The sequence below is a fragment of the Sitophilus oryzae genome, unplaced genomic scaffold (assembly GCF_002938485.1).
Source record: "Sitophilus oryzae breed Bouriz unplaced genomic scaffold, Soryzae_2.0 scaffold_1801_pilon_pilon, whole genome shotgun sequence".
Taxonomy (NCBI): domain Eukaryota; kingdom Metazoa; phylum Arthropoda; class Insecta; order Coleoptera; family Curculionidae; genus Sitophilus; species Sitophilus oryzae.
In genome coordinates this window covers 3,232,366-3,255,144 of record NW_022146504.1, presented here as the reverse complement: position 1 = coordinate 3,255,144, position 22,779 = coordinate 3,232,366, and the positions used below count along the sequence as shown (strand labels likewise).

Below are 22,779 nucleotides of genomic sequence, written 5' to 3'. Positions count from 1 at the left end.
TGGATTGAGCAAATGCTCAAAAATCGAATAGTAACGACCTCGCTCAGCGGTGAGCCCGTCAGGTTTGTTCCGGGCAGGGGATGCCCGCAAGGAGGAGTTCTCTCTCCTCTTCTGTGGACCCTGTTAGCGGATGACCTGATGGCAATCATCGATGCATATGAGGTTGAAGCACAGGCATACGCGGACGATCTGGTAATCCTAGTAAAAGGACACAAAGAGGAGGACATCTCCTCAAAAATACAGGAAGTCTTAGATGCAATTCACGGCTGATGCACACTGGAACAATTAAGTGTAAACCCACAGAAAACCGTGATCATACCATTCACCAGAAGAAGGAAAACAGACAAACTAAAACCGCCCAGTCTTCTTGGTGAGACAATTCCGTTTGCGGAGGAAGTTAAGTATCTAGGATTAAAAACTTAGCTGGAACTCCTATCTGGAAAAAATATCAAAAAAGGCTTGCTATGCTCTATGGGCATGCCGCCGAATTTGTGGTAGAAACTGGGGATTAAACCCCAAAAATATGTACTGGCTATACGTGACAGCCATCAGACCTATTATCACGTATGGCGCAGTTGCCTGGTGGCAGAAAGCCAACCAAACAGCGGCAAAGAATAAACTGTCAAAATTACAACGACAAGCATGCTTAGCGGTGACTGGTGCCTTTCATTCTACGCCGTCAAAAGCTATGGAAACCCTACTCGACTTACCTCCTCTTCAAATTATTTTGGAGAGGGAGGCGAGATGAGCTACATATAGGTTTCTAAATATGGCACGAGAGAGCCAAGGAACAATCATGTTCATACAAAACCGACTAGTAGACGAACTACAATCGGATGAGATTCTGGGAATGGTCTCGGATCTCACACCACCAATCCAACTCTTGATGCGCATCTACAACGTCCTGTTTCCGAATAGGGACGAATGGGATAAGCCGAGAAACGGCTTATTATTTGCGGAAATGTGTTGGTTTGACTTATCAGACCTAGAAGACATATCACCCTCGGACATAACAGCCTATGTTAGAAGGCTAGGTCTTGAGGGCGAACTTTAATGCTCTTTTTCTATTAAAGAGCTTGTAGAAACTGAGCCACAATAGGCCCTCGCGGCCTCAGTGGAGGGTCCCACCTGGGACTCACTCTTAGTAAAATACAATACAATCACAGATATTTACGATTGCTACTTAATAAATTATTCTGTATATTTATCATGGATTTTATTTGTAGGTACCTATATTTTACAATATTCTTATGTTATTCCAAAATAGGTAGGTAATACAGTTCTGATAATTCAAATTATTAATAATCTTGTTGTTGTTCGCCGAATATACCCGTATTTCATCAGGCGTCTTATCTAATCCTAATTTGAGTGGAACTCTACTACACAGACCAATATAGTTTGCTGCAAAAGCTAGATAACTTAAATTAATTCCCGGCTATCTGGGAAATAAACGGGTCGGGCTTTAGGGCGTTACACACGAAATCGGGATGTGTTTATGGTATTGCAGATACAAATTGTTGTTGGACAGTATTATGGCTCACAAGACAAATTTATATATGAAATAAATCCTATTCTATTAAATTTTAGTTTAGAGTAGATAGAATATGGAATAGTTTTTATTCTTAAGGTTAATTTAATACGTGTTGACGATTTATAAATGGTATTTATTGTCTCTCTATTATGATTGGACTATTATGAATCTATCTATTGGTGCGTGTCCATATTGCCACAGTAAATAATTCAAACTGTGGGTTCTCAATAGTTCACATTGACGAGCACTGCTGTGCTGCGCTGCGCGGTGCACAACTCGGGCTTTTTTTTGCTTGAATTTAGAACTACATCGCTGCTACTGTCCGGTCATTTTATTCTGTTTTATTGGTTGTAGACGTGTCAAAGAAGAAGTAGCCTACAGTACCTGCCGCGAATAATGATATCTCCTATGATAAATAATGAAGATTACAGAAGTTCACGCTAAGTTCAGCTGTTAAAATTTTCCATAAAAAAACGATTTGTATTTATTTCGTGAACATCCTGTCTCGATTTTTTCGTATTTCTAAGAATAAGTCTTTGTACGCGTAAATTTTCTATGAACAAATGCATGTTTACTAACTATATATGAGCGCAAGTGCATAAGACAAGTGGGAGAAACATGAACAACATTTACTATGCATTTCTTTATGTTCTTAAAGTTAATTTTTTAGGGTTAATGTTAAAAGTTAGGACTAAGTGTGGATTTATATGCATCCATCATGCGTCGTTCGTTGTTTAGTCGCTTCAGTCATGTTCAAGTATGATCTGTCATTTTTGAAATTCGACGACACGTTACGGATGCTTGTAAACCCACACTAATACTCAAAGAACCAAGCAGTATAGACTTACTTTCACATTTTATCTGGCATTTTCCTCCTACCGAGCCAAATTTACACCAATCCTTGCTATTTATCTGTTAATAAAGAACATATTGATGAATTACTACAAGAACAACATAAATTGCATTAAATATACGGGGTGCGTCTCAAAAGTGGCTCACCCCCTATAACTTTTTTATTCTTTCAGATAAAAAAAACAGATTTGGTATGTTAGTATATGACATAAATTAGGATTTATTGGATGTATTCAATTTTTTTGGTCACTTCCTGTTTCACCGGAAATTATTACAACTTTTGGTTTTTAAATGGCATCCTCGGTATATTTCTACTTTATTCGATAGAAAATGATACTATATATAATAGAATGACAGATGTTATGTCAACTTTTTACATTTTTGCATATGGTTTATTTGAACAGGCGGTACATATCGACAATTTGACTCAAAATACGAAACACCAAACTGTGTGGTACCAAATTATTCGTAAAAAAATGCCTTTTCCAAATATGCTAATGAGCCACACTTGTTCCATTTGAAAAAATTGAGATATGATTAAAAATACGATTTGGGCATCTTTTAACCGGCCAGGACAAGACACGAAAAACATTAGACGACCAAATCTATCTTTCCAAGGCTCCTTGATTAAACATTAGTGTTTTTAACACAGCCATTATGACACTCTAGATTGAAATTTAAATCCGATTTTTTTTAAATATAAACGTCAAAAGTTGTCATATGATATGTCATTCTAATCAGGGTGTCATTTTCTATCGAATAAAGTAGAAATATACCAAGGGTGCCATTTAAAAATCAAAAGTTGTAGTCATTTCCGGTGAAACAGGAAGTGACCAAAAACAATTCAATGCGTCTATCAATCCTAATTTATGTCATACTAACATACTAAATCTCGTTTTTTTTTATCTAAAAAATAATAAAGTTATATGAGTGAGCCATTTTCGAGTGGCACCCGGTATACAATAAGCATTTTAAAAAAAGATGTTGATATGTTTCAACCATGTTTTTTTACCTTAAGAATTTTGGTATATTATAATATCATAAAATCATAAACGACTACTACACTACTCGCGAAGTATGCCGAAGTAGGTCTAGGTCGATTGGGAAGAGGGTTATTTTAAATTTCTTGATCTAACTTTTCCTTCTCTCGGCTTATAGTTTCATTTTAGACGAGGAAACACAAAATAATCTTCTTCGCTATTCGACTTTGACCTAGTACAGCTTACTACGCGAGTACCTACTGTAAGGGCTGTTTTATAAATAGAGTTAACTATATAATATGTTTAAGTCGGTCCTACATGATGCATCCAACGTTGGTTCCGAAGTTGTAACCAGCATTTGGCATAGGTTTCGATAATATTGCAATTGACAAGTGTCTCCTAGACGATGTGGCAAATGTTTATGTATCCAACGTTGGAAGGTGTTTGCCACATCGTGTGGGACCGGCTTTAGGTATACGTAGGTATGCCTTTTAAAATAATTATGAGATTATTAAAGCAAAAATATATAAATTCAATTTTTATATACCTGAAAGAGCCCTAAGGATTTCGTTCGGTCGGCTTTGTCGGTAACTTTAGATGTATTTTTGGCACTCTCGCTTTCAACAAGACAAACCCCTATAAATAAAAAAAATCATCAGGAATATTATAAAACAATATACAGTATGTACCCGGATTGTCTTTACAAGAGGAAAAACTTCTTTATTACTGACATTTTGAGAAAAATGCATTCTTTATAAAAATATGTGCTTGTTCTAAACGGGATATACAGGCCCGGCAATGGATCTCTAGGCATAGGAATTACATGCATTGGAATGAAACGCCTATAAAAAGTCTATGCTTAAACAGAGATGGACAACAATTTCCCCGTTTCCACTTCCACTACGACTGTCTACTTAGACAAACTCCAATAAGATAACAAATTTTGGAAATTCCGCCACCTCCCATCACTCATGATACCCATCTCCCTGCCCTTTATTTATCGCCATTATTTTATTTCCCTTCCCGCGCCTCCGCACCTCGCTATTCTGACTCCCGTCAGTTCATCACAGAGTTGCCAGGTCTACCGGTTTCGTCTGTAAGCTACCGATCTACCGATTTAAAGAAAAATCTAACGATATATTCAACTGCGTCTTTAGTTTTTACAATAGAAGCACTTATAAAAAGCTGACTTATTTGACTAAAAATTAAGCGACTGCCGTGTTGGAATCTGTATAATTTGACTTTATTATTGTTTCATTAAATTTTATTTAGTAATAACACACATACAGGTCATCGTTCTGTCTAGTTGCAGAGTTACAGAGATATTCCTAAAAATCCTTATTACTCCTTATTACTCCTTATTAGGCGCGGTATTGGCGACATGCCCGAAGAAGTTGATATCTTTTGAAAAGATTTTATTTCATTCATCTACTAAAGTTGAACCCATATTTTCCCCAAAAAATGTAAACAAAAAACAAAATTTAAGTTAAGAAACAACCTAAATTCGGACAAATATTTTAGTGATTTTCCCGTCAAAAAAATATTAATATGAAAAAGAGTTGAGAGTTGCTACAGCTTCCCATTGAAATGAAATTAATTTTAGATATCACTGATCAAAATTTGTACAAAGGTAAAAAGTGACTGCTACACTAATTTGTGACTGCTATCCCTACTTGTTATAGTTTTATATGTTTTTATTAATATATTAATATTATTTAATTCAATATTTTTTTTAATATTAAATAATATACCTAGCTATTTCTAATTCTTGTTATATTTATTATATTTGTATTTTATTTGAGTGATCTATTATTACGACACATAGGAATGCTAATTTTGGACTTAAATATTATATTTTATTTCGTTTCTGTACTTTTAATTTTTGTTGAAGATCTACCGAGAATTTTGTTCTCGTATGGAATTATAATCTAACAAACCCGGCAACCCTGTTCGTCTACTCCTTATAAAGTTTTTTTCGGCCTAATTCCTTTGTCACAGCCGCGGCTTTGTGAAGCGCCGCCGCCGACCGACTGTGTCGGGGCGACTGCTAGGAAGATCGTACAGTATTGCCATTTCATAGAATTGCACTTGCTATTTTAGAAATGATATCAAAGTTTTGCATGTTACTTTTCGTTTTAGAAAGAAGTTATGTGCCTAGAGAAAACATTCGTAAAATTGTTTCGTACTTTATTTAATATTTCATTAAGTAGGCAAGATAATGGGATTAGAAGATTTAGGATTTTGACAAGCCAACATAATTTCGATTTAATTGAATGGCAACACTGTCCGTCCTGTTTCTATTTTTTCGATTCTGTTCTATTAGTAGGCGGTAGCCCCCACACAAGCGTCTTAAAGACCCGCCCGGCGCCCCCTCTCGCAGGGGCTCTCTCGTCGTATCACTTCTATGATCACTTCCCCTATACGATGGTAGGGAAAAGACACTTTATCCGTCTCTGTTGCACTGCAGTGTATTTTGCAGCCTTACCATCTTTTTTTATCGCATTGAAAACCTCCTATTGCTAATATTCCTTTGCCAGTAGTGTATACGGTTATACTTTTCCAAATTTCCATACCGTTTTAGAGAAAATTAAAAATGAACATGATTTTTTTTTAATTTCGTTATTATTCTTTGATAGATTATTATTGATATAATTTTAATAGACGTCATATTTTTTTCTGTTTTTAAATGTTAAAGAAGCCCAATATTTATTTAGTTCGATGTTAGGGAAAGGGTAATAATAATTATCGGAAAATGTGATACTTTAACAACAGCAAACATATGTCGTTAATGAAAATTAATAATAACCATCTATCAAAGAATAAATGAAAAGAAATCGAAATTATATCACCATAAAAACGCGTTATGATTTTTAGCAAAAGTTTTTCCTCTTGTAAAGACAATTCGGGGACATACTGTAGACACAACAAAATACACAAAAATAATAGGATATAGATAGAGATACATAACAATAATAAAATTGTCTGGAATGTTTTAGTTAATCAGTGTTGCAATGTCAATATATCAAGGACAAGTGTGTTTACATTTTTGGGAGTAGATTCCTAGCATCAAACATAACATATATCAGCTGGAGAAAATATATTTAACATTTTTGGAACTGATTATATAGGAATTCCCAGAAATTTTAAAATTAATTTTATATCTTATTTTGAATTTTTTGGTTCTTGATTATGATTTTTTGAAGTTCTTGATTAAAATTGTTTCTGAATTATTTACCAAGCGATCAATAACGATTGAAACATCTATTCAGATTTTGCTCGTTTGGTTAGCAATAATAATAAGAAATTTTACTATTTACCTGTTATCACTAGTGACAAAATAAACCAAAAATTATAGATTATTAATTTTTTACCATATTTAAATGCCTTTTCCATAATAATCTGAGACTAATCATATCGAGGTGATAAATAAATGAATTTAATCTGAAGGTTTTCTAATTTTAATTATTTAATAAATGTCATAAATTTTGATAACAAAACGCGATCAAAATTGGCACCCTGTATTGATTAAAAGTTACTTTGCTGATTACGTTCAATTTCTAACCTTGTTTTGAACACCGGGATGAAAATACGCCTTGATTATGTGAATATTTATTTTCCATGTTGGGACACTACAGTTATAGATAGTGCAAAATAGTAATTTATTACAATGAAAAATATGTCGATTTCACAAAAATAACAAACTCAAAACTTGCCAATTATTTCAATTCATATGTAGTGAATTGATTGATTGTAGATCACTCTGTAATATTACTTATTTACTTTATTTCTAATATATTCTTTTCTGTTTCAGGTATGGGACAAATATAACAAATTCTTAAATCGACACAAAGGAAGAAATATTTATACCTAGATAGATAGTAAGTACCTACGTAGATATATACAGGGTGGTCCGAATTGTATGCCGGAAACTTCGGCAGTATATTCTGCAGATAAAAATAAGTAAAAAAGTTCGTATAAATGTAGATCCTAAAATGCTTAGTTTCTAAGATACAGGGTGTAGAAGTTACATTTTTATTTCGATTTTTTCCAAATAATTTCTGAAGTAACGTCAATATTTGGATGACAATTGGTGTCTTGAGGTTTTTTGACATGAAAAATTTGATTTTGATGTCAATATGACTCCTACTTGTAGAGGGCGCCACCTACATATTTTTTAACTGGTTTGCAGAGTAATAACTTTTCGTCCGTACCTGTATACGAAACATACCGAATATTGTTATTATTAGATAAGGCGCTCGTCTGTTTTTAATCATATAAAAACTTAATATTTGATCAAAATTATTTGTGTTTTATTTGAATTAAATTACTTAAAATACTATTTATTTAATGTTTAATTTAATTAATTTCTATGTTGAAATTTATCTTGTTAAAAAAAGTGCGAGACTTGTCAGAGCAGTAAAGGTACATTCAGGCTGAGAGCGTCGAACGTCGCGTCGTGTTTGCGTCGCGTCCGCCCATTGAACTCGAACCCCGACGCTCAGCGGACGCTAGCACGACGTTAAACGCGACGCTGCAGCCTGAACAGACAGCGCGTTGTCTGCCTGAACGGTCTAATTTAAGTTAAGTGAATTGATTCTATTTCGACACGCGTACCTTAAGATCAAGAGCAAGGGACATTGAGGTTCACACGAGGTTCACAGGGGTCACAAGGGCAATACCAGGTCACGAAGGTATCAGGTCACGAGGGAAAAGGCAGATGAAATGGCCCAACAAGACTCATCAATGCCACTCATACGCCCAGAACTCTTCTGCGGCGTTGCAAAAGTAGTCACGAAAATGGCCAGAAAACGATGGGTGACCAAAAAATCCCTAAAATGGTGGAGAAATTCACAAGGGCAGAGACAAGCGAAAAAGTTCATAATAGAACATTCGCCAAAATTCACGGCAGACCTGATAGATTAGATTAGAATTCTAGAGGTGGCTTTCGGCCTGATCCACTGCGACCTTATCAGATCTATTGTAGTCCTCTTCTAATCACTAGATTACATTCCCCACTCCTAGCCTTTTCACAAAGTTTAGCAACTTGGAGACTGAACCCTCCATGTAGCTCCCTGGCAATCGCCTATCATTGCCTATTACTGAGAACCGCACATTTGCCAGGTTGTCCCACCGACATAAAATGTGTTCTGTTGTTTGTTCTTCAGATTGGCAGAACCTACACATAGCTTCGTCTGTCAGTCCCATCAGCTTTAGATGTCTATTTAGCTTACAATGCCCTGTTAGTAAACCCACTACAGTTTTGATTGCCTTTCTGTCCTTGCTTATCAGGCAGACCTGATAATCAAAGACAGAAAAACAGTCAAAGCTGTAGTGAATGGGATTGAGGGATGAAGCCATCTGCAGGTTCTGTCAAACGAAAAAACTGCAGAACACTACTTGTCATGTCGCATGTCCATGCGACAGCCTGTCTCTTCAAGTATCAACAGCATCTCCGAGAAATATATATAATCTCCATATAACAATACATGCGTATACATAAATTAAAATAACTTTGGTTGCACGTCATCAATGACACCATGCGTCGTTTTATGTAGTTTGCTGGTGGTCGTATTATGATGTGCAACCAAAGTTACTTTAATTTCCCTATATATGTAAATGCATAATGCATAAATATGTGTAATGCGTATACACAAAGTTGTGAATGGGGTCAAGAATACCACCACTGGCAAATGTGCGGTTCTCTGTAATAGGCAATTATAGGTCATTGACAGAGAGCTATATGGACGGGTCAGTCTTCAAGTTGCTAGGCTTTGTGCAAAGGATCGGACTGGAGAATATAACCTAGAGGTAATCTAAGACCTTGGTGATCTTGGTCTTGCTCTTGCATTTTCCCATCACTAGAAATAAGCTCTTATCTATAAAAAAGTAATCGCCTCCTGAATTTTTTGCACTTATTAATTTCCACCCTGTATATGATAAATAAGTACGAATCAATTTGGCACATTCTAAGCCTAATAAGGTAAACAAGGGCGGGTTATCGCCCTCCTCTGCCTTCATATACTTCACCCGACTTACAATTCCCCACGTAACTCCTCTCGAATCCATTATTCAGCAGTTCTTTGGTGAGGCCGCATTTGGTGTACACTTTGGCCTGCGCCACGTTCCCCATCAGCACGGCCACCATCAGGGCAAAAAGTACCGCGAATCGGCTCCTCATGACCGGTCCTAATTAAAGTAGTACTACCTACGCCGTCGGGTACTGCCAAAAGTTTTCTTGTGCCGCCGATTCGGTTAGTTAGGCCGAATAAAACGTACCGGTGGAATTTTTTCGGCACGATCCGCCGCGATGGTCGTACGTACGTAGGTATGCCTGAAAAAGGAAAAGGCGAATTAATGTTTGGACGACGTAGAAAGTGATGGTACTTAATTTTTAAATAAATAAAATAAAATATTTTTTTTTTCAAACTTTACAAAAGTATTGCTACGTAATTGACAATATAAAAAGTCATTTTAAAAGCACTTTTACGCCTAAACATAAAAGTATGAAAATATATTATTAAAATGACATGAAGTGCCAAACTCAACGAGTGTAATCATAGTTTCTTGACATATAATTAGGTACTTACAAGGTATTACTTTTAAATATTTTTATATTATTTGCAGTGTTTGCAATTGTTTAAAAACTTATTTGTGACGTTTGAAAAAATTAGCATGTTCGATTCGGAGTAAAAATGAGTTTTTGTGCCTCGCCTGCAATGTCAAATGTACAGCCTCGCCACAAAGAGTGTCATTGTTACATCTAATAAAACAATATTTATAGGTACTGTTTAAAGACACCAGCAAAACTACAAGGTTTTGTTGTGTTGTAGTTCAGTTGTCATGTGCAGGTAAAACCCTAATCAGAGTAAAATAAAATATCAATTTTGACCAATGACTAAAGAATACAAGGACTAATAACATCCGAAACCAAATTGTTACCATCCCTCCAAACAGTGCCGTGGCACATATTTTCCTTAACTTAGCTGCTTGAAGAGATATTTATATTTTCGACAAATAATGTTATGACTACGCCTATGGTGCATGGTGTATGCCGTGGTGTCATACTAATTAATTGTGGAAAAAACGTATTAAAATGTTAACTAAAGGTACAAAACTAGTATCGACGTATCATATTGTCGTATATCATAGCAAGTACATACCGGGTGCATGTCAAAAGTGGCTTACCCCCTATAACTTTTTTATTTTTTCAGATAAAAAAACGAGATTTGGTATATTAAGGCTCATTTACATTTGTCACTTTGGATGTACAACTTGGATGAATCATCCAAAGTGATAAGTATAAATTTCCTTTCATCACTGTCTCATCCAAAGTGTACACTAAAATTGAACAAGTTGACGGTCTTCCTACTTTTGTTGAAAGAAGCGTTCAACGAACCGTTAATTCATCCAGATTGAACGGCAAGTGAAAAATGTAAACAGCCGACGCCGACCTCTTTTTTATCGCTGCAGCTTTTACCCTTGAAAGCTGAACAAATTACTAGCTGATGACTCATTCGTTACAACCAAAAAAATGGCGTCTAACATCACAAATTCTGCTGCAGCCGGTATATGGGCGTTACATTCTTTTCTCATTGATTTTGACCCTAACTTAGGAGTCATAGATAAAAGACTTATAATATTAAACTTAGGAATGAAAGCTGCCGGTTTTGGAGTAAAATTTCTGTAGCACAGCATGAGCAAAATGATTTGTTGTGGTAAAAAAAAGGAAAGAGAGTATTCGTCAGGAGATTCAGCAGTCAAACAACAGTAAAAGAAAAAAATCCAAGTTAAGAAGTTGGAAGCACTTCACAAACTTTTGCTTGGAAAAATCGTATGATTTGGACAGAGCAGATAGAGCAAAATGAAACGCTAATTCACCGCAATACACTCATATCAAAACATATGTACAACATGGTTAGCGAAACGCGCGACCAGTGCTTAATAAGTGTTTTGGTGTATTGTGGTGAATCAGTGTTTTATTTTCTTATTCACTAAAGATTCTAATGCTCAACTGTGGAGCATTGTAATACCTGTGAAAGAACTGGCACTTATTCTTGAAGATTAAGGCTTTATAATATGTGCAAACAGAACTCAAAAAATTACGAGGAGGGTATAGTGAAAGTTTTACAGAATTCCACTGTCAAGCAGTTGTAAGATAATTTTTTTAAAAGTTACAATCGCACCCATTTTAGCCTATTTGTGTCAATATTCAATATTCTGTCATTATATGTCGATCAATTTTTACTATAATACCACAGGTATTTGTGATAATACGGTATTTACACGGGTGTGTCACTTGTATGGGAAAATAGGCAACAGTCAAATTTAAACGTGCCAGGATAAACGACAGAGAAAGCAACATTTGCCAGGCATTGGCTTTCTTTGTCACTCACATTGCTTAAATCATGATACCGCGGTCATTTTGTCAACAAAAAAGCTGGCCGGCTGTCCTGGCAAGTGATTTAAAACAATTTTGCTTTTTACAATATTAAATTACCATTTGGATGTATTTAATGCGATTATTCAATTAACTGGTAAGTCAGAAATTACACACAGATACTGTATTCGTAAATACAACTAAGATGTAAACGTAGTTTTGTATTTTTAGATTTCAACTTTTTGCAAAGACCCGCCATAGAACTTGCCTGGCAGCGTACCTGTTTAATTAAACGTATTATTTCCTGATAATAATATCAAAACACGTAAGTACCTCTATAATTTATGATGAAAAATGATTTTGATTATGTTTTATATTATTTAAATACTTTATAACCTCAAATAATAGTAAGATCCTTGTTTATATCGCACAGCCCGTTCAAAACTGTATTGTCTTCAAAAAATGTTTACAGAACAAACAATTATTACAAAAACAATGTCCTTTTAATCTGATTTATACCTCAGAAGGATGCCAGTTAAATTTTTATTAAATCAACATTACATTATTTGGCCATTAATATGCAAAAAGGAGCATATTGCGTTAACTTAAATTTTCTTTTACTTCTCCTGACAATGTTCTCTATATTCTCTATTTTGAGTTAGTAAACTTTTGAACGGGATGTGCGATATATAAAATACATAATATATCCAAGGGCATGATCTGATAAAAGTATTTTTTGATGCATTTTTTGGTTGTTTATGCACATTGGCTTGGTTTATGTTTTATTCAGCTTATATTTATTTGGTATAACAGTTTTTTTTGCCTTTGGAATGGCATGCATTGAGGCTAGATAGTGTTTCATTAGACCATTAAAGAAATTTAAATTAGCATATATTTTTTGTGATGTTAGTGTGTTATCATGATACAGGTAGTTGTATCATAGTGCCTTATGCATGTTATTTACCTATTATATACTTATGTATTATCAGTAAATAGATGATAATATACTACTAAAATGTCTTTTTAATAGTATGTTTATCTTTCCAATTCACTAGTTATTTGCAAAATGTATTTTGAACTAATTTAAGTCATTAATTGATCATCTTTCTTTTTCAGGTTCCGGGATATTCTTTTTCATTGTTAAAAAATATATATATTTCAATATTATTGTAATATAAATCGCAGCTCTAAAAAATAAATGATATTGTTTACTAAATGTGTAATTTATTTACTATGAATTTTCTCTGAAAATAATAAGTCTTTAATAATATCATTGATTTGCTGTGTAAAGTTAATAGACATATTTTTTAATACTTTAAATTATATTAAAGTAATAAAAAATATGTTTATTAACTTTAAACAGTAAATCAGTGATACTTATAAAAATATTTTTTAAAAAATTTCCCCTCTTTTAAGCCCCGCCCCTCCAATTCCCCTCAATTTAGCTAGTACTGCCAGGCTGCACCAGGTGGCGTCTGTTTCCATTTTTTAACATGAAGTTAGCATTTCTTTAATGTACCTATTCTCTGGGTATTTAGTTACCCACCGTAGAGAGAAAAATATTCTATAATATACATGTGTTGTCATGATGACCTATCAAAATAAACAATTTTCATTGGATAAAAAGTACTGGTGTGAAATTTTTATGACTATTACCCGAGTTAATTATTATTTAAGTTACTAGAATTAGGTTAATTGAGACAGTTATATAAAGACTGTCCAATAAGGCAGCAAAGACTGGAACAGATGACATCCCAAAAATGACAGAAAATACTACTTGCGAATTATAATGACAGACAACAACTGTTACTATTCTCTAATTGGACAGACTTCATCCCCAGTATAAAAGTAGAAATACTTAGTTGAAGAAACATCAGAGAGTAAATCCTATTAATTTGTGAAAATTCACCATAAACAACCATCTCGTATACGGGGAGCGTCTCAAAAGTGGCTCACCCCTATAACTTTTTTATTTTTTCAGTTAAAAAACGAAATTTGGTATGTTAGTATATGACATAAATTGGTACTGATTGACGTATTCAATTGTTTACGATCACTTCCTGTTTCACCGGAAATGACTACAACTTTTGATTTTTAAATGGTACCTTCGGTATTTTTTTTGCTATATTCGATGGAAAATAACACTCTGGAATAGAATGACTTATCATATGTCAACTTTTGACATTTTCGCGTATGGTTTATTCGAAATATAATATAACGAAAATTTGACTCGAAATACCAAGTGTGTGGTATCAAATTATTCGTAAAAAAAATGCCTTTTCCAAATATGCTAATGAGAAACCCTCATTTCATTTGAAAAAATTGAGATATAATTAAAAATACGATTTGGGCATCTTTTAACCGGTCATGACAAGACACTAAAAACATCAGACGATCAAATATATTTTTCCACTGCTCCTTGATTAAAAATTAGTGTTTTTAACACAGCCATGACACTTTAGATTGAAATTTAAAATACAATTTTGTTTTAAGCGGAAATATCAAAAGTTGACATATGATATGTTATTCTATTCAGAATGTCATTTTCTATTGAATAAAGTAAAAAAATACCGAGGGTGTCATAATCAAAATTAATAATAATCTCTCAAGAATGAAAACTAAATAATTGCCATAAAAACGTGTTTTGATTTTTAGGAAAACAAATAAAACAAAGGCCGGGTTAGTTACACTATTCTCAAGAACGACCAGACTGATTTTAATGATCTCTGTTTTGTTGGATTCGTCTCCGAACCGAATAGCAGAATAGCTATTAGAATATCTGAAAAATTATACCTACAGAAAATTAATTTTTAAATAAATTAGGTATGCAACTTTGCCATCTTACGCAATTTCACGCCACACACGCATTTAGCTTTTTTGTAATAATTGATGTCCTGTAACAGTCAAATTTCCTCGCAACGACCTCTGTGTGCTAGCTCATAAATTATCGCAAATAACTATTATTTTTGCATCATGTTTACTATAATTTTATTGTTAAATATTAATTTATTTAAATTTTACAATTATGCAACCCGATATACACCGCGCTATTATAGATACACAATATTGTCACTGGACCAGGCACACCAGCAGTAGTAGGCTCTTTGTCCATCTCTCTATATCTTTGATCATCACCTCCGTCACTTGTCACTGTCAGATCAAATCAGATGTTTTTGGATTTATTTATCCTTTGTTTTGGTTATTGAAATTTTATAATTATCAGATAAAATTTCGTAGTTAAATTGGTTATTTTTGATGTGGATCGCAGTGTGCAATTCGTTCTTTTAATTGTGGAATTTCTGAGTTTAGTTCGTTCATTGACCGGATATGGAATATGACTGAGGAGAAAACATCATTTTTTATTTATGCCTTTTTGTGAGTTGGACTAGTCAAGATATATAGTTCTCTATCTATATCCTGGAGAGAGATTTCCGGTTGAAATCTGATTTTGTGAAGGAAATCGAATCCTTGCATCACTTCTTGTGTATCCACCGTCAGAATATCGTCGTGAAGAACTGGCTGCCGTTTCGTGAAACATTCCCTGTTGGTGAATAGCAGGTCTTCGTAAAGAAGGATTAAGGCTTCTGAAACACATTTGGTCAGAGACGTGGTTGGATTTTGTTGAGTTTACATGGACCACCGACCAATTTCCGTATGGGATTAAATAGCCAAATTTTTCCGACCGATCGATATCCCGATTCCACGTGTCCAAGAAGTCCCCGAACAGTTCCAAGGTATGCTATAATTCTTCTGCCTATTCTAAGTCAATGCTCAACTGATTTTTGTTCATATTGTTGTCTGGTTTTCGACTTTTCCACGCCCACGTGGTGTAGAAAGATTAGTTGAGTGTTATCTTTCTTAAGTCTTATTTGGTTGTTCCTAATTGTAGAGCAAGAAGACCGATCCAGACCGTACAGCACAGAACAGTACAGAAATTCATCCGTTCCTGTTGCCCGTGTGTAGAGTTACCCGTTGGACATCATAAACCCTCGTTGAGGTAAAGTTCAGATTTGATTAGTCCTTCTTTATTACCTTTATTAACTCCTACACGTTGTGCTAGTCCTTGTTCTATAATTGAGGCTCTTTTCTAAGACAACCAATGTTATTTAGGGTTTTTTATGTTCATCATTTGAAACACCTGCCATCCATCTGTACCTCTGCTGACATCCGTGGGCTCCAGTGACATCACATCGAGCTGCTGTACACCGTCGTAGCCACCCATAGCTATACACCGTAGCTCAGCCGGAGGAACTTCCGAGTAATTTCAAGACTTAGAGTAAGACTGTTTAGATTTAGTTTGATATTTGTAATCTCCCCAGGATTTTGTACTTAGTTTAAGTAAGGGGGATTATGACGTCATACTTTTAGTTTTATTGATTTAAATTTCATTTCCCTTTACATCTATTTTCATTTACCTTCAATTACATTTCATTCGTTTCTTTTCTTTATATAATAACTTTTTATATATCCTATTTAACTTTTTAATATTTCAATATATTGTTTAAATATTTTTAGTAGTATTATTTACAGTCTAGTCTCATAGTTAAGTTAGAGTGACTTAAGTTCAAATAATGATAGTAAGATTTGAAGTTCAAGGTAGTTGCACTCAACAGTTCGAGGTTAGTGTTGAAGTCTACTTAATAGTAACATCTTTTATGCCGAGTTCATAGAGTATAATTTCGTGACGCCCTTTTATTAATATCTTTGAACCCCGACCACCCGGCTGCTAAAATTAAAAAGCTAGTGGCCTCTATGTAACTCATTCTGCATTAAGTAAACTTGTATTTTATTGAACTTCAAATTAGAAAGGGTGTGGCAGTCCACTGAAACTAGAAACTAGAAATGTAATGGAAAACAGTGGGTAAATAGCATACTAGAAAATACTTGTACCGAAATGTAAAAAAAACATAGAGACCAAATGATAATAACTCACAAATTGATTGGTCTCAATCATTCCAGATCATTTAGTCAATCAGCCATCATCCAAGATGATGATCAGGGTCAGCTAGCATTTTTTTATTTTTCTGTAAAACCATATAGGTACTATGTAAATTTGGAAAAGTATAAACGAGATTAGCTATATTAGAACAAGCAAAAACTTTTAAAATGAATGTATTTTTCTCAAAATGTTAATAACAAAAAAGTGTTTTTCTCTTGTAAAGATGATCCGGGAACATACAGTATATCATTTTTAAATACTACTTGATAACTAATCGCAAATTATATAATTCTCAATGGTTATAAATAAATTAAATGTCTACACATCAATAAGTGTAATAAAAATAAACTTACTTAAAAATAGATTGATGATATTGTTAACAGGGGACCACGAATAAATCCGAACCTTCCACTTGACATTTAAGCTAGGAAAACAATCGCCAACCAACTGACTTGAACTCACGGGGTCAGGACCGCCTTATCAGTATCCAAAATCCCACTAATTACGTTGCACAACCTACTAGAAAAATATCGTTTAAAATCTCTCGACGCTTTTGATGCAAATAGAATTCCAAAACGAGATCGGTTTTGTTGCTGGCTGCATTGTTATTTAATACATAAATAATTATAATTATCGACCATCATCAACGTGCTTGATGGTATTTCCCGACTGTACTGAATGGCGAACACTGAATATTTGTTTACGGATGTATAATATCAGACCTTGGCACTTTAATAATATATTGTTTTAATTTGAATTTACACGGTGGGAGGAGGTGTGCGAAATCATAAAAACGATTATTTATTTTCTATACCATTTAACGGTACATTTGACGTTTTTCTCTTTGTGAATAATTTCGTATCATCATTAAATTGATTTATTTAAATATCCTTTTTGAAAAAATATATTGCTAGTTCAATATTCAATTTGAATTCTGTGATTCTTTGACATTATGATTCTTTACCACGTGAACCACTAAAATGCATAACAGTATATGCATAACATATTGGTATGATTTTTTAAAAAATTTCAAAATATGTAAAAAAAATAAATTACCCGTGTCCAAGCGTTTTCCCGAAAGACTAACCTTTTTTTAAATAACAAATATTGTAATATTTGAGAGGCGTTTTCACCCTCTTGGAATTTGAGATTCGAGAAACCCCTCCTTATCGAACCTCCTCAAGTAGCATCTATCTGACTTCGAACTAAATCTGACCTGAAGCGACGTCAGACTTTGTGCAAATTTAGGTCGGGTGCTGGTGATACGACCTGTGACGTCGTTTTCTTATTAAAAGCGACGTCGTTGGATCCGAGTCGGTAAATCCAACGATCTGTCGACGTACAAAATAACAACGTACCATTTTTATTAATTTCCCAACGTCGTTCCCACGTTGGCTTGCACGACGTACATATACTAGTCCGACGTCTCCCCGTTGTCCGAATAGGATACGTCTCACTGATAATCCCTAAAGTAACGTCCAATTATATTTTGTTGTATTTTATGTTCATATTTATAACCTAATTTACGTATCTCTATTTACGTCCGTAAATACAACCCATTAAGTAGTATTTGCGACCTAATGAACATCAGGAATATAACCTAATAAAAAGTTTTTACAAAAGTAAACATACTTAATTTACGCCTAAAAAAACACTAAAAAGGCATTTAGACATTCATCTACATTTTACAGAAAGAGCTCGAGGCTTTTACAAAATAATAATAGTAGTAGTGATGTCTTGCCTCCACCCATAAATGCTTTTTTATCCGGAAGAGATGCTGCATTACACTGGTGCATCTTAATTTCATTTTTTAGCTTAGGAAACCAGCAGACCCCATTCTCTTCCCACATGTGAGGTTAGGCTTAAAAAAGTGGCTGCCCATTTTTTTTAAGGAGAAAACAAAAACTAAAATATAGTTGTACAAATCTACAAATCACTGATACGCAAAGTGAGGTTACGTGGCGTACGTTGGAATTATATACGTCATAATACGATTGCCGGTCGTCCGGTTTGATGACTTCGGTCGTGTGAGACGACTAATGTTGAAGACCCGGTTGGAATTGGTATATTGGTAGTTCATATTAAGTCGGACACAGAAATCCGCCATTCTTAACAAGTATCAGATAGTCAGCCATTTTAAAATCGTTTTTTGTTATTAAAATTTATATTCACATTTCGATTTCTAGTAGAATAATATTGATAAGGTTGAGTTTGGGGGGAACCACAGTACAGTTTTATGATTAAACCAGCTAGAAAATTAAAAAAATATTTTGCGAGTTACTTTTTTATAGATATTTTTATTTCATAAATCTACCTAATTTTGAAGGCGCTCGTTGTTTTCCGGAGTATTTTAATCAGATATATCACGAAAGAGACTTCCGTTGACAAAACTGATGTCTGGATTAATGATTCAGAATTATTATAATATGAAATTAGATAGGCACTTGTTTATATATGAGGAGTGATTATGAATCCATTTGTAATTAGGTAGTTTGGTTAGGTTTTTATGTATTCTTGGTAGCGAATATGAAACCAAACGTAACGTAAGTGCTTAGCGACGAATTTTAAGTGACTAAAATCCAACGTAAATATGACGTTGGTAGTTGGTAGAATTACATTCCCTATTAGGTCAGATACCGACGTCGAGACGACCCGAATCTGTATTCCCCATTTAGGTGCAAATAAGAGTCGTCAGGCGATCGCACCGACGTTGGTACCCGACGTCGGGTTTATTGAACGCGACGTATAACCGACGTTAGATAACGTCCAAATGCTACTTGGGTCTACACCCCACAGTCAATCCGTTTTCCAAAAATCAGCTTTTTACGTCAAGCAGTTTAAGCAGAATCGTGATTTGTCAATGATCATATTTTATGAAACACCCTGTATAAATTTTTAAAAAGTCTTAAAATATGTAAAACAACAAAATCAAATATACGGGTTCAAGAGTTTTTCCGAAAAACTCACCGGTTTTTAAATGAAAAATATTCTAATATTTGACGTTGGGTGGTTTCACCCTCTTAGAATTCGAGTTTCGAAAAATCCCTTCTTATCGAACCTCTACACCGTAAAGTCAATCCGTTTTCCAAAAATCAGCTTTTCTACATCAAGCGCTTTAAGCAGGATCGGTTAGGTTGATTAGTTAGGATCGGTTTTAATGTTGATTAATCAATGACCAGATTTTTCGAAACACCCTGTATACATTTTTAAAAAATCTTAAAATATGTAAAAAAACAAAATAAAATATAGGTGTTTAAGCGTTTTTTCGGAAACTTGACCGTTTTTTAAATAAAAAATATTATAATATTTGAGGTGGTTTCACCCTCTTGGAACTGGAATTTCGAAAAATCCCTTCTTATCGAACCTCTACACCCTAGAATCAACCTGCATGCCAAAATTGAGCTTCTTACGTTGAGTGGTTTGAGCAGGATCGTGATTGATCAGTGAGTCACTTAAGGATTTTATATAGTAGTACAGAAGTATACAGGGTGGCCCATCGAAAACGTTCCGCAAGGCATAACGGCCGTATTTGTTTTTTCAAAAAATCCAAAAACACGTCAATTTTGTTTGTGAGGGGGACAACTTTTGCTCTCAAAATGATTGCAAAATCTTCAACCCTCTAAGCGAGGGTGTCATCCCCCAACTTTTTTCAAATGGGAAGGGGGGTCAAGTGACGCCGCAATGAAAAGGGCTTTCTATTCTCTATATATCCCCGCTTCGTTTTTAAAAATCGGTCGAGTCATTTTGAAAATATGAAGGATTGAAATTTGAAAAGTATTTTTTGCAAAAAAACGCATAAATTGAATTAATTAAAAAAAAACTTCCATACAGTAATACAAATTATTTTCAAACCGTTCTCGAACATTCTGAAGAACTTGCGACAAATATCAATAATTCGTCTTCGCAGGTCTTCTAATGAGGTGGGTGGAGTGCTATACACTTCACTTGTTCTGTGTCCCCATAGAAAAAAGTCTAAAGTAGTCAAGACGGGTGACCGGGGAGGCCACTCAACTGCACCCCTTCGTCCTATCCACCGACCGGGAAAGTTATTGTTTAAATAATTACGCACATTTTGAGAGTAATGTGGAGGCGCACCGTCTTGTTGAAATATTAGTTCCGCTTCAACGTATCCAAGATTGTTCTCTATGATGTCAGTTAGGGCTGGGTCGATGGTATTTTCCAGTAAATCCAAGTACATATCACCTGTTAGATTTCCAGGAAGAAAAAAAGGACCCACAACAGAATTTCCAAAAATACCAGCCCACACGTTCAATTTCTGAGGGTTTTGGGTGTGCACCTCGTGAAAAACCCTGGGGTTGTCCTGAGCCCAGTATCGACAGTTGTGCCGATTAACTACACCGTTCAAAAAGAAAGTACACTCATCCGAAAAACGCTCATTAAATAGGAAATTATTATCATTCGCCACTCGTTCACTCATAATTTTACAAAATTGCAAACGACGATCAAAATCGTCTTCGTTGAGTTCTTGTACCAACTGAATTTTGTACAGGTGGAAATTGTGTTTTTTAATATCCTTTGGACACTTGTACGATTCACGCCGGTCTCATTGGCTAATTTTCTTGTACTCAGCGTACTATCCATGGCAACTTCGCCCAATACGAATACCTCCATAGCTTCATCTACTACAGGATTTTCCCTCTGCATTTTTTTATTCATAACGGAACCAGTTTCGCGAAATTTTGCTACTAACTCGCGAACAATCTTGCAATAAAAGTGTTTGTCAGGATGGCGTTCATTGAATATCTGCGCAACCCGATTGCCACATTCATTATTTTTAAAATAAAGTTCGATTATTTCCACTTTTTCTGCAAGTGAGTACGCCATAATTGTTAAAAAGTTTAACGATATTGAGAAGAACTTCAACGCACAAGTCACAGAACAGCTATCTAGCAACTACCGCACCTGATCGTTCAACCTTCTGGCAAGGGAAAAAATGCGCAAACATCTAGAAATAATAAGAAAAAACTGCAAATTGATCGAAGGAATTTATCCTTATCGTTACTCTGATAAATGTTTAAATAAAATGTTCAAATTTCAATCCTTCATATTTTGTCAATGACTCGACCGATTTTCAAAAACGAAGCGGGAAAGTATAGAGGATAGAGAGCTCTTTTCATTGCGGTACCACTTTACCCCCTTCCCATTTGAAAAAAATTGTCCCCCTCACAAACAAAATTGACGTGTTTTTGAATTTTCTGAAAAAAAAATTACCCTGGCCGTTATGCCTTGCGGAACGTTTTTGATGGGCCACCCTGTAGATACTTTTAACACAATACACGAAAACACTTTACTTTTAACACTAGACGTTTTGCTGGACATGTTAGCATTATCAGATGCTATCGAAAGTATTATCTTAGGAACTATCGGATAGAAACAGCCATCTTATCCGATAGTCAAGTAGCCTTAGAAGCGATCAATTCAGTAACCGAATTCGAAAAATTTGGTCAAAGAATGCCTAGAGAACAAATTATTTTCAATCCTAAATAACTCGGAAAATATTAATTTTCTAAAAAAATGTTATAGAACATATTTTGCTTAGAATTCATCCCTTTATTGATTTTTGTAATTAAAATGGGTGATTTATTTTTACACCCCCGAGAAGGGGGTGGCACTCACCCCCACGGTGAAAGCACACATCGCTACTATATAACTTTTGTTTGTTACATATAGATATCTCTATTCACTGTTAAAATTTCACGTCAATCGGTGCGGGTGTCAAGAATTCGGAGGGAATACCCTATTTTTAACCTCACTTACTGGCCTAAATTAAATTATTACTGTTTTAGTTGGTGGGAATATTCAGTAGATACGATGCAATTTTTCCTGGATCGAAGTATACAAGCTAGAGAAACGAACACTATCCGTAAAATAGCATTGCAGTTCTATAGGTTGAGCTGTAAGAGCAACTGTAATTGTATTAGCTTTTGTAAACTCGCTCGAATCTCATTTATTTTCTTTGCAACGAGAACTTTCCTGTTTTTTTAAATTTTTTGTTACTTTAAATTAGCGATCTTCGAACAAATTTCAAATGAATCCGGATGGACAAAAAGTCTAGAAACTACGTCTTTTTTAATTAGGA

General features: G+C 34.7%; 2 protein-coding genes across 4 annotated transcripts in view; one reads left to right on the top strand and one right to left on the bottom strand.

The window, feature by feature from the left end:
- LOC115882935 (lysozyme-like) overlaps positions 1–22,779 on the bottom strand; it is a 33,587-nt gene that overhangs the window by 8,617 nt on the left and 2,191 nt on the right. For 2 of the 3 annotated variants that reach the window (XM_030901203.1, XM_030901202.1), the window contains exons 1-4: positions 17,033–17,348; positions 9,400–9,694; positions 3,911–3,999; positions 2,380–2,443 (exon numbers count right to left, since the gene is read on the bottom strand). In XM_030901203.1, coding sequence (XP_030757063.1) covers positions 2,380–2,443; positions 3,911–3,999; positions 9,400–9,541 — 295 coding nt within the window. In that variant the 5' untranslated portion in view covers positions 9,542–9,694; positions 17,033–17,348. Of the gene's footprint in view, positions 1–2,379; positions 2,444–3,910; positions 4,000–9,399; positions 9,695–17,032; positions 17,349–22,779 lie in introns of those variants that run through there. The other variant, XM_030901204.1, reaches the window with a different exon arrangement.
- The window catches only part of LOC115882934 (leucine-rich repeats and immunoglobulin-like domains protein 1), a 59,625-nt gene continuing 44,068 nt past the window's right edge, over positions 7,223–22,779 (top strand). The window contains exon 1 of the mRNA XM_030901201.1: positions 7,223–7,241. The gene's annotated coding sequence lies outside the window, so the exon portion shown is untranslated. The remainder of the gene's footprint in view (positions 7,242–22,779) is intronic.